Genomic DNA, 16,981 nt, shown 5'->3' with positions numbered 1-16,981 from the left:
GAATCTAGAAGCCCGGGATCTGAGTCTTCTCTTGTTTGCAAACATACTACTCAATTTTACTGACTACTATAACTATTTTAAAACAACCCTTGAAAAAGCAAAAATAGTTTCAGTAATTATTTGACAGACATTTTTGAATTGTAATTGTAGAGGTTTGTTTATTCTTTAAGAATAAATTGAGTAAAAAGAACCTCTACTCATACAAAATTAGTCTGTATGTCTACTGGAAGTTCTCCTCAAATCAGTCAGTTATCCTAGGACAAAGAACAAAAGTTGTATCCAAAGACAGTGGTATTGACATGGCCTTCCATATCACATAGCTATTTGAAAGTTGTCACACATCCTTAAATACATTCAGGTGATTCATTTAAAGCTATTTACTCAGCTGAATCTTTGACATCTGACACCACGCAAAGGGGGGTAAGAAACTCAGAAACTTACTGTTTTTCACCTGTCATCTGTTACCCACTTATTTCAAAATGATAAGTGGAGTAAATCTCAAAACGTTTAGAACTTATGTATAGGTTCTAATGTGTTTTCAATTCAAAGATAGGAAAATTCTCAAAAAATTAAATGAATACGATCCGTAAATCTATGTAAACACGGTAGAATTTAATGATTCTGAAATATAGGAAACAATAAGAAAAACCAGTCCCTGTTTTCATATGTACACGGAAGTATAAGATAGCTAATTTGAAGATTATCTTCCATGTGTGTGGGCATAAATTACCGCCATCTTATGTCCTGGAAGTTAGCAACTGCATAAAGTAAAATGTTTACTCCTGTAGTCTGAATTATAAAATGATAAGAGCATTTTTTTGGACTCTTGAAATTCATTATGTAAACTTGCATTAGCCAACCATGGAAAACTGATGAAATGTAGGAATAAATAAAAACTGATAAAACGCATTTATCTCAAAATGGGTTTTCAGGCACAGGAAATAAAAATCCTCAAACAAATAAAATGAATGGATATTTGAGTTTTTTATAAAAATATAACAAAATATTAGTGGCCAGAAACACAATTATCTACATGGTGAATACAAACAATGTTTTAAGAGATATCAAGGCATAATGCAGCATATAAAAGATTTCTTCTATACATGGGCTTCAGTTATCATCACATTACGTTTTGAGAATTGGTAAGTAGATGAAATGTCTTCTGTATCTGTGAGCAACTTTATTGTTTGAACTGCAAAAGAGAGTCATCTGGGCATTAAATCTCATTAAAATTGATACAAATTCATCAAAATCTCAATCTGTGGATTCTAATCCAAAGCATGCATGTGGGATAAATGAGATTTCTGTCCCCAATTCTACTGACCCTAGAAGAACTGTATCTGCAGTCTCAAGATGAAAGGCAGAGCCGTCTGACCCCTTGGCACATTTCAGATTTGCTCTCCATTAGCTCACGGAGAACTGTATGTCTCCGACTCCAGACTCACCAAGTGCCGGTCTGGAAAATGCCTCCACAGGATCTTCACAGTGAGACAGTTTCCAGCTCACCAAAACCGCATCTGATTTTAAAGCCTGAGGCTAGTCCACAGTGCTTGGCCATGTCTATGGTTGATGAACAGAAACAAAATATGCTTTTACAGCATATAAAATCTGGATATGACACTATTTTTCAGTATTCTTGGATAAAGAACAGTTGGATAAAGGCAGTTCTATATTTTTAAATTGGGGTGGCAGAAGTGACTATCTACAGTTGTGAAATATAAAAAATGATATGTTTGATCAGGAAAGGAAATCTGTGTCTGGCACAGAGAAAGCTATTCGTTGAGCACCAGAATCATGAGGAGAAAATAGTGGTTCTGTGACTATTAACCGCGCAGAAGGTCACGAAAGAATAAGGACACCCTCTTTCAGACTAACCTTTGCTATACGGACCAGTGCTCATCAGAAAAGCTTTAAAATTATCAATTTTCAATAGTCCACGATAGAGAAATGGTCATTTGCACCAGAATGCTGATAGTCATAATACAGTACAACATACATAACAATACAGTGTTCCTTCAACAGGAGTTCGCCCTCCTCCAATTTGGGAGCAAGTCAGAGCATAAATATTGTATGCATAACTTTAGGAACCGATTCCCTTTGAAAAGTAGATCTGGATTATTTTACAGAGCAAAAATTATTGATATTTCTGGCATTCTTGTTCAAAAAGGTCCACCTATGTATATAACACAGGTATGAAAACAATTCTCTTCTACCTCTTGTCTTTGGTAGCATTTGCTACATAAAGAAGTGTTTCTTATCTCTAGGTATAGGGCCAAATTCATTTCTGATATGAAACCAAAGTACTAGAAATGATTAGAGTTCCACATACTAGATTGGCCTTTCTTCTGGAAGGATCGCATCATCTTTCCTTCACTCTTATCAAGGAATCATAGGAGAAAGCCCCAGCTCAAACAGCCAACCAGTGCCTCCTCCATGGTTCATGTTGACAACGCTGGGAGACACCACTTGGGCTGAGAAACACCAAGAGACTTATTGGAGCAAACATGTCAAAAGTAGTCTTGTTTTTTTCCCTACCACATGCAGAATCTTCTTGGCATGTGATACATGATAGCTGCCATCCTGGAGGGTGTTTCAAAAACTTGGTTGGGGTTTAATCACCCACTCTGCTTGAGGATTGACATGATATACATCCAATATATAAGCATCTGGATCCAAGCAATGCTGCCCTAAAGGAAAGAGAAAATCAGAGGATGTTTTTGATGGTGCACACTTCTATGTGTGCATGTGCATGTGTGTGTTGGTAAGTTCGAATAAGGCTAATATCTCAACCAAAAGTAAGTAGATACATATTAAAATTTCCTTAGCAAGGCTAGTCGGCCTACCTTCTTGCCTTCCTCTATCCCTTCTTTGTTTCTTTCTGACTGTGAAATACTTCACATAAATCCCATGCAAAATTGTGGAAAAACACAGACATACCAACTACAGGCAAACTGTTCCTTAGACTCACCACATCAAGTAGGAAAATCTGGAAAGAACTTATTTAAGGTATAAACTGATCATTTATAAAATAATACACGTCCTCAAATGGTTTTACAGATAGTAACTTGACCAGGACTAGAAAAGATTAAAATTACGTTCATTTTAGGAACGGTCATTTTGTTTCTTTACTACGGATGCAATGCCCAAGAGCAGGAGATCTAGAAATGATAACAACAACAACGACAACAACAACAACAAATCATTCCATGAGGCAAATACATTTGAAAATCTTTATGTACAATGTTTGAAATGTATACCAAATTCTCAAACAAAACTACCAACATTTGATTGCTTGCTTCATTCACTCATTCATTTATCAAATTGTTCTTGAAAGTTACTATATTCCAGGTACTATTCCAGGGGCTAGGGCTACAGAAATGCATCAGATAATCAAAAACACTTGCCCTCGGGGCACTTACATTCTCAAAGTGGTAAAAGGCAACCAGCAAACTAGCAAGCATAATATAAAGTAAGTCTGGCGGTGATGAGAACATGAGAGAACAAAAAACCGGGAAGGCACACCTAGAGAGGGTGAAATCCCGGAAGGTCTCTTTGAGGTGACACAGAGGCCAACACCTCCAAGAGGTGAGGGAGGGAGAAATGAACACTCTAAAGGAGAGCATTCTGGGAAAAGAGCACATGCAAAGGCTCCATGGCAAATGTGCCTGGTGATGAGCTCTGCAAGGTTGGTGTTGAGTGGAAGTCTGGATAGAATATGAGAAGCATCTGCATGCTGGTGTATTTAAAGCGATGTGACGGATTGGGCTCACCAAGGAAGTAATATGTAGGTAAGAAGAGCTCTGAGGCCTGACCCCACAGCTTTCCACGTTGAAGGTTGAGAGGATGAGAAGTAGCGGGCAAAAGAGAGTCAGAAGGAGCCACCAGTGAAGTGGAATGAAACCCAGAAGCTTAGGTCGTCCTTGAAACCAGGTGAAGAAAGTGTGTTTTCAAAGGGAAAGATCAACTCAGCAGGCAGTTATCAAGACAGACGAAAGACTGGATTTCACAACATAAGAGTTCTCCGGTGGCCTCAACAAGAGAGCAATTTGGGTGAAGTGTTGCGGGGTAACGCTTGCCTGGAGTGGTTTCAAGAGAGAACGAGAGGGAGAAATTGGAGGACAGACAACAGCTTTAAGGAGTTTTTGCTGTAAAGTGGAACACTGAAATGGAAGTGGGCTGGAAGGGGGTCAAGAGAGATTTTTGGAAATTTCTCTTCACAAAACTGTTCATGCAGTTGGAAATAATGCAGCTGGGAGGGAAAAGTTGATGGTGCAGGAGAATGGGGGACTGGAGCAAGGCTCCGAGTGGCAGGCGGGGACATGAAGCGAGGTACACACAGAGGTGCTGGCCTTCAGTGGAAGCACCGGTCGTTCATCCAGGCTGTGCAGGGTGCAAGCAGAAGACCTGGACGAAGGGGAAGGTAAGGACACAGATGAAAGCAGAGGGTATTTCCCTTTGATTCCTTTTTGCTCCCTCTCAGGGAAACAAGAAGAATGAACCTGGGTTGAGGGTGAAACCAGGAAAGTTCAACAAAAAGGGTGTCACGATTTCAAAGTTCCATGATGTTTCTCTGTTTTGCAGGGATCTCTAGGAAGAGACTTGCCAACTCTGAGGCACATTGAAAAGACCCACAAGTCTACTTCATGTCAACTGGAATATTCACATGTAAAATTTGGGTATATTTTAGGAAATTCATACAAGTGTTCTCACATGAGATTAAAAAATCAGAATCTTACTGATTTTGAATTTGTAATCTAAGAAACCGGTAAAATGTGCTGTTACAATAATAGCATCATATTTCTTTTAGAGTAATCAGAGAATTTAGGAGTAAAGACCGTTAGAGAATGCTTACCTATATTTCCTCCAATTTCATATAACCGTTGGTTCTGAATCTTAATGCATTCTGACGAACCATAACTGAAAAAAAAGAAGGCAATGTAATTTTAACCCTGTTCTATGATCTGAGGTAAATCTGTGGATTAAATAACCATGGCAACAAACAATTCCTTCTGCCTTGAGTGAAATACACCCACAAATCATTATTACAATTGAAGTTATGATAAAAACTTATTATTATTATTATTATTATTATTATTATTATTTTACTTGTTTGACACAGACGAACATTCAAGGCACAGAAAGGATGGGACTATCCCAAACCAAGACGGATGCTGCTGTCCCCTGCAGCAACCTGGAGCCCATTCTGTCCCCAACTGACAGCTTCATGTAAGAGAGTAAACTGTTAGAGACACGCCAAGGCTGGCTAAGGAGCAGCTGGATGTTTCATATTCCCTTGTCATGGGTCACATTACTCTCGGTTCGAAAGAAGTCAGGTTTCATTTCTCTTTTTGCCAGAAACTGAATGGGATTCTCTCCTCTGTCCATGCCATGTTTCTAAACTTGCCTAAAGCTTTTCAGACTGTCTAATGTTGACTTCATTGCATGTTTCTGCTCTATGGTGAAAGCAAGTCAGAGAAAATAATTGCCCAGTTTAATTTCAGCATCCTGGAATACTGCAGTAGAAAAGTCTAGAAAGACCATTGCTGATCTCCACCTACATGAGGAATGACTTTCAGCTTGGTTTCTTCAAAAAGATTGCCTTCAGCTCTTTGTGAGGAAGAAAGATGTGTGGCCTATTTTATTGTTTACTTAAACATTTTGAGATAATTGTAGATTTGCATGTAGTTTTAAGAAATTATACAGGTAGATCCTGTCTACCCTTTACCCAGTTTCCCCCAATAATAACATTTTGCAAAACTCTAGTTTGCTACCACAACCAGAATGTCAACACTGATTCAGTTAAGATACAGGATATTTCCATCATCACTAGATCTCTACCTTTTACAGTCCCACTCACTACCCTCTCCATCATTACTATGCTCATCCCTTGTCCCTAGTAATGTCTACTCGATTCTACATTTTCTAGAAGCTTCTAATTTCAAAAATGTTACACAGAGTAAATGGAAACAGAGTACAGAGCTTTTTTTGTATTCGTTTTTCTTTTCTTTTTAAATATAACTTATTGTCAAGTTGGCTTACATTCTGTATGGGCTTTTTTTTCTAATCAGCATAAATCACTGGAGACTCACCCAAGGTGTTGCATTTTATTGATGAGTAGCATGCCATGGTATGGATGTACCAGTTTGTTTTTCACCTGTTGAAGAACATCTGGTTTTCTTCCCCCAGTTTTTTACTATTTTAAATAAAGTTGGTATAAGCATTTGTGTTCAGGTTTTTGTGTGAATATTATCTTCATTTCTTTGAGCTAAATTCTCAGGAGTGTGCAAGCTGGATCACACGGTAGTTGCATATTTAGTTTTATGAAAAACTGTCAAACTGTTTTACAGAGCAACTATAGCCTTTTACATTCTCACCACCAATGTAGGAGTGATCCGGTTTCTCTGTATCTTTGCCAGTATTTGATGTCATCGTTATTTTTTATTTTAGCCATTCTCAGATGGTTTAATGACAGTCCTTGTGGCTCTGCATTTCCCTAATGGCTACTGAACATGTTTTCATGTGCATATTTGTATCCATATATCCTCTTTAGTGAAATATCTGTTCACATCTTTTGCTCATTTTTAATTTGGATATTTTTATTGTTGAGTATTGAGTGTTCTCTATATATTCTAGAAACTAGTCATTTGCTGGATATAAGGTCTGTATACATCCTTAGTTTGTCTTTTCAACCATTTCACTGAGTCAGTATATAAGTTTTCAGTTTTGAAAGATGTCCAATTTATGGATCATGCTTTTGATATCAACTTTAAGAACTCTTTACTAGCCCTACATCACAGAGGTTTTCTCCTGTTATTTTCTAAAAGTTTTATAGTTTTACATTTTAAATTTAAATATGCACTATGGGTTAATTTCTTTTCTTTCTTTCTTTTTTGTCTACAGATATTCAACTGCTAGAGCACCATTTATCATTTGTTGAAAAGGCTGTCCTTCAGCCATTGAATTGCTTTTGTACTTTTGTCAAAAATCAGTTATCAGAATAGTCACATTCATAGAGACAGAAAGTAGAAGAACAATTACCAGTGCTTGGGAGAGGGAGAAATGAAGAGTTATTGTTTAATGGGGACAGAGTCTGAGTGTGGGATGATAAAATCTTTCTGGAGATGGATGGTGGTAATGACTGTGTAACAATGTAAATGTACTTAATACCATTGGAATGTACACTTAAAATTATAAACTTTATGTTATGTGCATTTTTATTTCTTCCTTTAAAATCTGTATGCCTGCTTGCCCACCCACCCTTCCTTCATTCTTCCCTTCTCCCTTCCTTCCTCCTTCCCTCCCTGGCTTTCTCTCCTCCTCTCCCCTCTCTGCCCCTCTCCCCTCCCCTCCCTCCCTCCCTTCCTTACCTTCCTTTTTCTTTCCTTATATTGAGTGGCTTCATCCTCCAACAGTATGTTGAACACAAGTTACAAGTAGTGTTTTTTTTTTTTTAAGTAATTTTCTTGATCTTGGAAGGAAAGCATTCAATCTTTCATCATTAAGTATGAGGTTCGTTATAGGTTTTTATAGATGGTAGTTATCAAGTTGAGGAAGTTCTTCCCTTTTCCTAGTTCACTGAGAGTTTTTATCATGAATGGGTATTGGATTTTGTCAAATTTTTTTTCTGTATCAGTTAATATGATCTATGATTTTTCTCCAATCTGAGGATGGATTACATTACTTTCTGAATATTGACCTAAACTGAAATGAATCCCACTTGGTCATGGTGAGTAACTCCTTTCATATATGTTGGATTAGATTTGCTCATAGTTTGCCTAGGACTTTTATCTCTAAGTTCATGAGAGATTGGTCTGCAGTGTTTGTTTGTTTATTGTCTTTGGTGTCAGGTCAACACTAGTTTCATAATATGAGTTAGGTAGTGTCCCTTCTTCTCTTCTATTTTCTGAAAAAGAATGTGCTAAATTGCTGTGAATTCTTTAAACATCTGCTAGAATTCTCCAGTGAAACCATCTGGGCTTGGAGATTTCTTATTTGGGGAAACTTTTAAATTAAAAATTCAGGGGTGCTTGGGTGGCTCAGTCGGTTAAGTGTCTGACTTCAGCTCAGGTCATGATCTCACTGTTGGCAGGTTCAAGCCCCATGTCAGGCTCTGCGCTGACAGCCTGGAGCCTGCTTCAGATCCTGTCCCCCTCTCTCTCTGCACCTCCCCCCTCACTGTCTCTCTCTCTCTCTCTCTTGAAAATAAATGTTAAAAAACAAACAAACAAATAAATTAATTAATTAAAAATTCAATTTCTTTTTTTAATTTTTTTTTCAACGTTTTTATTTTATTTTTGGGACAGAGAGAGACAGAGCATGAACGGGGGAGGGGCAGAGAGAGAGGGAGACACAGAATCGGAAACAGGCTCCAGGCTCTGAGCCATCAGCCCAGAGCCTGACGTGGGGCTCGAACTCACGGACCGCGAGATCGTGACCTGGCCGAAGTCGGACGCTTAACCGACTGCGCCACCCAGGCGCCCCAAAAATTCAATTTCTTTAATGGCCTCAAAACTATTTCATCTTGGTTGTGTTTTGGTAATCTGTAGTCTTAGAAGAACTGGTCCATTTCTTTTAAGTTTTCAATTTTGAGCATATAGGTTGTTTATAGTATTTTCATATTATCCTTTTAAGGGAAATATTACATACAGTGATTTTTTTGCTTTAAAATTAGTGATTTTTTTGCTTTTCATTTCTAGAAGTTTATCAATTTTATTGTTTCTTAAAAGAACCAGCTTTTTGTTTCACTGATCTCTATCTATCATTTTCCTGTTTTCAATTTCACTGATTTCTGTTCTTCTATCACTTCCTTCATTTTGTGTTTATTTTGCTCTTATTTTTCTAGTTTCTTGAGGTAGAAACTTACTTGATTATTCTGAGATCTCGCCCTCTTTTTTAATGCAAGCATTTACTGCTATACATTTTTCTCTCAGCATGGCTTTAGCTGCACTGTTTGGTAAGCTGCAGTTTTATTTTCAATCTATGTACTTTAAAAAAATCTCCTTTAACACTTCCTCTTTGACCTGTGGAGTTTTTACAAGTGTGTGGTTTAATTTTTAAGTATTTAGAGATTTTCACATTGTCCTAATGTTACTGACATCTAGTTTGATTCCTTTGTGGACAGAAAAGATACCTTGTATGATTTAAATTATTTTAAATTTACTGAGGTTTGTGTTATGGCCCATGATATGGTCTTTTATAATTACACCTTGATTTATTTACAGAATTTTTAAATATACTACTTTGTATTTTGTGTGTGTGTGTGTGTGTGTGTGTGTGTGTGTGTGGTTTCTCAGGCATTACAATACACATATGTAACTTATCATGGTCTACTGGGATTGAGGTTTTACTACTTTTAGTGATGTGTAGAAACCTACTTCTGTCAGTTCTCTTTATCTTCATACTTTAAGAATAAACATTTAATTCTATTTATTCTTAGTTCTTTGAATTAAAAATAACATAAGTTAAAGGAAGAAGACCACTAATGCATATATTATTTCATTTTTAAAACAGAAAGATAATCCTGATATTCTAGCATAACTAAACTTTACCTATTTACTTTGAAATTACTTTACCATTAATAACCAGTAAGTAGTTCTCCTAATTGGTAGAACCCTAACAAATTTTACAAATAAACCTAATTTTAGAACTTTTAGATTTACTTAAAAATTGTGAAAATAGTATAGACAGTTCCATATTCCCCACACCTGGTTCCCCCTATTATTAACATCTAACATTAATACGGTACATTGTCACAACTAATGAATATAATACATTGTTATTAACCAAAGTTCATATTTCATTCAGATTTTCCTAGTTTTTACCTAGTATCTGTTTTCTGTTCCAGAGACCCACCCAGAGTATTGCAATATATTTAGTAATTATAGTTGGTTGAATAGTGTCCTTTCCAAAATTCATGTCCACCCGGATCTTTAAGAATGTGACTTTATTTGAATACAGGGTATTTGCTGATGTAATCACTTAAGAATCTTGGGATGAAATCATCCTGGATTCAGAAGATGCCCTAAAATCCACTGAGTCTTTATTAAGAAGGGAAGAAGACACAGAGAAACATAGGGAAGAGGATGATATGAAGATGGAGAGATTGAAGTGATACGTCTATAAGCCATGGAATGCCAAGGATGCTGGCAACCACCAGAAGCTAGGAGAGAGGCATGAGAAAGACTCTCCCTCAGAGCCTCCAGAAGGAACCAACCCTGCGGACATATTTGTTCAGACTTCTGGCCTCCTGAACTGAGAGAATACATTTCTGTTGTTTTAAGCCAGAAGGCTGAGGTAATTTGTTATGCAAATACTGGGAAACTAATACCTAGTCATGTCTCGTTAGGCTCCTCTTGATTCTGTTTCTCACCTCTGTCTTGTTTTTGACATCCAAGACATCCTGTCTTGTTTCAGGAAGACACATCAGGTATTTTGTAGAACATTTCTAAGTTGGGATTTATCTGATGTTTTTCTCATGTTTAGGCTGAAGTTATATGTTCTTGGGAGGAAAGCAACAGATGTAAAGTGCCATTTTCATCATTTCTTATCAAGGGTACATACTATGAGCATGACTTAGCATAGTTGATGTTAATCTTGGTCACCTGGCTGAGGTCAGATTTCATGACTAAGAAGTTGTTCTTTTTCTCTCTTTACATACTGCAATCTTTGGAAGAAGTCACAATGCAGACAATAAGGGGTGCTGAGCCTAAACCCTTCTTAAATGCAATTACCTTAAATATGTCCTCTACCTACACTGAGCAGCATATCAGATGTAAAAGTTTTTGCTTCAACCATTAAATATGATTTAAGAAATGCATAACGAGTAGGATAATCTCTTACATTTACTACTGTTTACCTATTCTGATGTTCTCTTTTCCTTTCTGATGCTCCAAGCCTTTGTTAACATTTTCTTTCTATTTAGAGAACTTCCTTTAACCATTCTTTATGGTAAGTGTGAAAAATCTTAGTTCGGCTTCACCCAAGAATGTCGTTTCCCCTTCATTCTGGAAGGGTATTTTTTGCAGGACTTAGAATTCAAGGTTGACAGTATTTGCTTTCAGTACTTGGAAAAATGTTATGCCACTTCCATCTGGCCTCCAGGGTTTCAGATAAGAAATCTGCTGTCATTGGAATTGGTGTTCCCTATAAGAAAGCCATTGCTTCTCTCTGAATACTTTCAAGGTTTTTTTCTTTGTCTTTAATCTTTACAAGTTTAATTACATTGTTGTGCCAAGGATTTCCTTTGGTTTGTCTTATTTGGGTTCACTTAGTTTCTGGAATATGTCGGTTTACACCTTTTGCTAATTTGGAACGTTATCAGCCATTGTTTATTCAAATACTTTTTCCGTTCCTCTCTGTTTTCTCTACTTTCGGTGCTGCAATGATGCGAATTGTTAGCTTTCTTATTATAGTCCATGGATCCCTGAGACTATATTCATTTTTTTAGGTCTGTCTTCTTTGTTCAGAATAAATAATACTAGTGATATGTCCTCAAGTTTACTGATTATATCCTCTGTCAATTCCACTCTACTATTGAGCCCAGCGAGCGAGTTTTTATTTTAGTGATTCTATTTTTCAGTTCTATAATTTTCATTACATTCTCTTTATAACTTCTATTTGTTTGCTGAGGTTTTCTATTTTTTCATTTTATTCAAGAGAATCATAGTTGCTTGTGGAAGCCTTTTTTTTTTTCCTTTGAGATGGCTACTGTAAAATTCTTGTCAGATTAATTCAGATATCTGATTCCATTTAGCACCAGCATTTGTCAATTGTCTTTTCTCATTCCTATTGTGATTTTCCTGGGTTTAGGTATAATGAGTGATTCTGTATCATACTGCAGACACTTTTGATATTATGAGACTCTGGATCTTATTTAATCATCATTTTTGGCAGGCAGTCCTGTTGAAGTATAGCACAAGGTCTGGGTGGGTGTGTATGTTCAGCTTTTTGCTGGGCCCCACTGACACCTGCCCAGTGAAAGTGGGACACCAACTGGCACCGTTCTGCTGCCTCTGATTGAGGGTGTAAGATCAGCCGCCTGCTGGGCTCTGCTGCCACCAGGGAGGGGAAACAGAAGGCTGCCTCAAGCTGCTTTGCTGCTGCCGGGTGAGGGTAAAGCTCAGCTTATCGTTGGGCCATACGGACTCTGAGGGTGGGGTGAAGCTGGGGGATACTGTCTGCCTCGCACAGACTCGTCAGGTCTCCCCGCTGCTGGGTGGAGGTGCTGACACTAACGTGGCTGGGATCTGGATCGCTAAGGGATTCTGCTGGGTGGGGCATGCACATCAGTGGCCTGCTTGGTCCCACTGAGACCACAGGCGTGATGGTGTGCTCTTCCAGTTCCTGTTTGGTTGGAGTAGGGTAGGTACTGCCAGAATGGTGCTTTGTGGTTAGACCACCCTCTCCCCAGTCCTTTGGCTGGGAGCAGGCTCTTCTTGGAACTCTTTTATTGTCTGCGTCTGTGCCACGTTGGAGGTTTCTGCAGTTCCTGCCTGGATATGTGGCAGGCAATAAGGAAACCCAAGAATTCACCGCCATGTTGTTTCAGAGGCCCGATGTCCTTAGGTGGTCAGCACTCGTTTTTCTACCTTTCAGTGTCTTCCTACACTTGTCGTTAGGTTATGTCCAAGGGTTTTCAGTCCTAAAAGGGAGGATCTGGGAGAAGGAGACTTCTCTCTTCTTTTTTTTACTTAAACAGAACAGCCTCTAGTGAAACAGGCAAAAATGGGCCACTTTACAACTAAATTGAAATTGGCCACAGTTCTAACTGGTGAAGAAAATGGACTGGACAAAATCTGTTGAAGAAGTTCATACAAAGAATTTGCATCTGTCTGCAGTCACTGATTCTGACTTACTTTTGCCAGAAACATTTTCATTCTACAAAAGGTCTACATGACAGCACAGAGGCAGTTTTGTCATGCATGTGACTAGGAATCTATTGTGTGTTCAAATCCCCCCAGTGGAATTTCAAGTCTTTCTATTACCATCTAGTGGTAACTACTTATGGTGTCTTCACAGTGAAGAGAAGTAAGTTTCTGGGGCTCCTGTTGGCCCCTATTATTTTCTTTTTTTATATAGTACATACATAATATGCACATATCCTACATAAAAACACTTGAAGAATTTTCACAAAGTGAACATACCATGTAACCAGCCCCCATAGTCTAAAAAAAGAACTTCTTAGAAGCCACTATCATGGCTTCTTGGTCACTATCCCTTCCACCCTTACAGAAAGCCACTAACCTGGCTTCTAATACTACAGGTTACTTCTATTGGCTACTCCTGTTTTTTTTTTTTTTTAACTGAAATATTTCTACCAAGTTAGTCGATTCTTACACGTATGAAATATAACATAGAAAGATGCTTCATACTCTTTGCCCACTTTTCCCAAAATGGTAACAAAAATACAGTATAATGCTAGTTAGAATCCTGACATTGATACGATCCACCCATCTTCTTTAGATTTCCCATTTTACATGTACTCATTTGTACGCATGTGTGTACTAAGTTCAATACAACTTGTACAGGTTCTTATCTACCACCAGAGTCAAGATACTGAGCAGCTCCAATATCTCCAGGTCCTTGTGTCACCCTTTTATGACCATACCCATCTCTCTCCCATGATCTGCCCTCCCCAACTTTTGGCAACTGCTAATCTACCCTCCATTTCTAAAATTTTGTCATTTCAAAATGCTATATAAATGGAGTGTTACGGTATGTAACCTTTCTCAACTGGCTTGTTCCCACCCTCAACATGGGTACTCCTTTTTAGTATGATTGGAAAGCTTCTCTTTAAGAACCTCCATCAGTTTTACTAGAAACCCTCAAACTGTACCTGCTGTCTAATGGACAGATTTAAACTAGTGCTTCTCATCTTTTAAAAACCTCAGGGCAAATGTTTATCCTTTAATAAGTATGCCTAGACAAAAATTATCCTGATTTATGGTGTTTCAAGATGACTTAGGGCAAATGAGGAAAGGATTTTTTTTTTTTTGTAAATAGAATTCTGATCTCAAGATTAATTAGCAGTAGGTTTTAAGAAAGACAACAGCAATGATGCCCGTTCAACTACATAAGCTTTATGTATAGGCTTTATATATAGGCATGTTGAAGCCCAGTGAAGCCTGGAATGGTATTGTAGGTATCTATAAAACTAACTTGCTATATTTTTTATTCTAATAGAAAGTAAACTGAGTAAATGAAACCACCAAGATAGAAGATATCTATTAAGAATTCTATTTGTAGAAATTTCTTCAAAAAATACCCCTCCCCAAAAGAAAAAGAAACAAACCAAACATTTCTGTTATCAACAATTCTATGGTCTACTTAATTTCCTTCTCTACTTTTCACTTACTCTATTGGTAAAGTCCCCAAAATAACAGGTTCTAATTTTTCAAAAAGGCCAAGTTTGTAAATGCCTGGGAGTTACTTATCTGATAAAAGATCATCTTCCTTGTACAGAGACCTATACTCACTTTTACTCACCTGTTCTCATATTGAAATTTTGCCAGTATGTCTTTGGCTTTGGTGTGACTATTGAGTTGAATGGCCATGGACACCTTAGAGAGAAGCGGAGCATGGACCCTTATGACTCCTTCCGGCACGTCAGACTGCCAATGAGGAAAAATTCGGTACATTCTGTCAAACTAGGATGAATATCGCTTTAATGATTGCACTTTAAAGATGTGAAAATCAGTGGCATTATGAATTAGGAAAACATGTAAATAAGACCAGTATTTAACCAGAAAGAAACACTGCTTTCTTTTTAACAGGAGATTCACTAATGAGTAAACTTAACCTGGGATTTTACTTTTGTTACATACTTAAGGCACTTGCTATAGTCCCTTAAAATAATAAGACAAGTAACACTAGGTTATCACAAAATCTCATGTTTCTATCAGTTCATTTTGTGCCCTAAATAAGCTTACTTCAAGCAGGAGTCTGTATTTCAGTATATTTTAAGAAGAGTCACCTTCTGAAAAATTTGAGAATCAATTAGAGAATACAGCTTTTTAAAAATCCTTTTTCTTTAGTTAGTAACAATGATTGGCTGGCCCAAGTTGAATTCCAGATGGGGATTTAAAACTTGATCCCTCAAAGTGTGCTGATAACACTCTGAAGAGCAGGTGTGGACTGCTGAGCATCTCTGCTTTCATATGACAAGACTGGCCTGGAGACCTACCTTGGAGCTCTGATTAAATGAAATAGTCAGAGAATGGCACTTAGGTCTAATTAACATCAACTGATTTTTTTTCAGAACTGGAAAATTTCTTTTGTTTCAAAATTTGGAATGTTTTAAAAACGAATTCTCCATCTAGATATGAATGGAAATAAATTTCTACCTGAGGATCTGGCTACTCTTTAGGCATTTTATCAATTTGAACATTCTCAAAAAATGGCATTGTTGATATAGAAAGTTTATGTTGAACTGACTCAATATATACCCTAGAATGAATATATTATGGGTTGAATTGTGTCCCACAATAGATATGTTGAAGTCTTACCCCCCAGCAGCTGAGAATATAACCTTATATGGAAATAGGGTCACTGCAGATGTAATTAGCTAAGACAAGGTCATATGGAACAGAGTGGACATATATCCACTATGGCTACCGTCCTTCTAAGAGGAGAAGAGACATAGACACACACACAGCATGTAAAGATGGACACAGAGATTGGAGTGATACATCTACAAGCTAAGGAACACCAAGGATTGCTGGCATCACCAAAAGCTAGGAATGATGTCAGAAACAGGTCCTTCTCTCAAGGCCTTCAGAAGGAACCAACGCAGCTGACACCCTGATTTCAGAATTTTAGTCTCCAGAACTGTGAGAGAATACATTTCAATTATTTTAAGCTGTTTAGTTTGTGGTGCTTTGTGACAACAGCACTAGGAAACTAATAGAAAATATTTTAAAATACAGTCAGTTCTTACGGTCCTTTTCTACTATTACCAGCAAGAACCAGGACGGCATGCCAGGGAATGGATGCTGAGAAAGTTGGACTTGGTGGGGGGAGGTGCAGAGCATCCCCAGAGTCTTGGAGTCAAGACTATACTCCTAAAACCCTCTCTTGGTCATTTCATGCCCTTCCTCTCCCAGCTCCCCAGAAGCCTCTGTAAGATAAATTCCACATTCCTGACATTACTGAACCTGTGATCATAATCACATTTTCCCTATTAATATTTATAGTATTCATACTTGCGTACAGAATGCCTAGCCATACATTTTGAGTCATAAGTTAGCATATTCTCTCCCTATACTATTCCTTCATGTGCCACATGAAATGCTAAGTCTGAAGGATGTTTCATGATCAAATTAAAAAAAAAGATATGGTACGGGGTGCCTGGGTGGCTGAGTCGGTTAAGCACCCGACTTCGGCTCAGGTCATCGTCTCACAGTCCGTGAGTTCGAGCCCCGCGTTGGGCTCTGGGCTGACAGCTTGGAGCCTGGAGCCTGCTTCAGATTCTGTGTCTCCCTTTCTCTCTGCCCCTCCCCCATTCATGCTCTGTCTCTCTCTGTCTCAAAAATAAATAAACATTAAAAAAAATTAAAAATAAATAAATAAAAATGATATGGTAAATATATCCAGAGAATATCATGTAGGGAGTTAATACTTAGAGAGGAAAGGAAATTACTTATTTTCTTACCATTCTTCTTGAAGAGGGTGATTTTTGTAGTACCTTTGAAGTCTTGGGGCTTATAACCTAAATAAAACACATTTAGTCCTCAGGATTAACATTAGGAAAACGAGCACATGCTGCTTTTAGAAGTGTAAATTGTCACAGTCTTTATGGAAAATATTTGGGGAATATTTATCAAAGTATAAAATGACCCAACAATGTCACATCTGTAAGTTTATCCTACAAATATACTTCATTTGTGAGAAATAATGTCTATACAATTTTGTTCACTGATGCATAAATCTTAATAGCGAAAGGCTGGACATGATCTCACCTTTCACCAATATGAATTGCTTACAT

The 16,981-nt window shown here is 37.7% G+C and overlaps 1 protein-coding gene across 7 annotated transcripts in view; it reads right to left on the bottom strand.

The window, feature by feature from the left end:
• Positions 1-747: 747 nt before the first annotated feature.
• The window catches only part of ARHGAP28 (Rho GTPase activating protein 28), a 195,267-nt gene continuing 179,033 nt past the window's right edge, over positions 748-16,981 (bottom strand). For 5 of the 7 annotated variants that reach the window (XM_030336438.1, XM_030336436.1, XM_030336439.1 and 2 more), the window contains 4 exons: positions 16,649-16,705; positions 14,485-14,645; positions 4,853-4,917; positions 748-2,687 (listed from right to left, as the gene is read on the bottom strand). In XM_030336438.1, coding sequence (XP_030192298.1) covers positions 2,593-2,687; positions 4,853-4,917; positions 14,485-14,645; positions 16,649-16,705 — 378 coding nt within the window. In that variant the 3' untranslated portion in view covers positions 748-2,592. The remainder of the gene's footprint in view (positions 2,688-4,852; positions 4,918-14,484; positions 14,646-16,648; positions 16,706-16,981) is intronic. The other 2 variants (XM_030336437.2, XM_032595375.1) reach the window with 1 other exon arrangement.

Source organism: Lynx canadensis, chromosome D3 (assembly GCF_007474595.2).
Source record: "Lynx canadensis isolate LIC74 chromosome D3, mLynCan4.pri.v2, whole genome shotgun sequence".
NCBI classification, from domain to species: Eukaryota; Metazoa; Chordata; class Mammalia; order Carnivora; family Felidae; genus Lynx; species Lynx canadensis.
The sequence above is the reverse complement of the archived record's forward strand: the minus strand, read 5'-3'. Positions and strand labels throughout refer to the sequence as shown.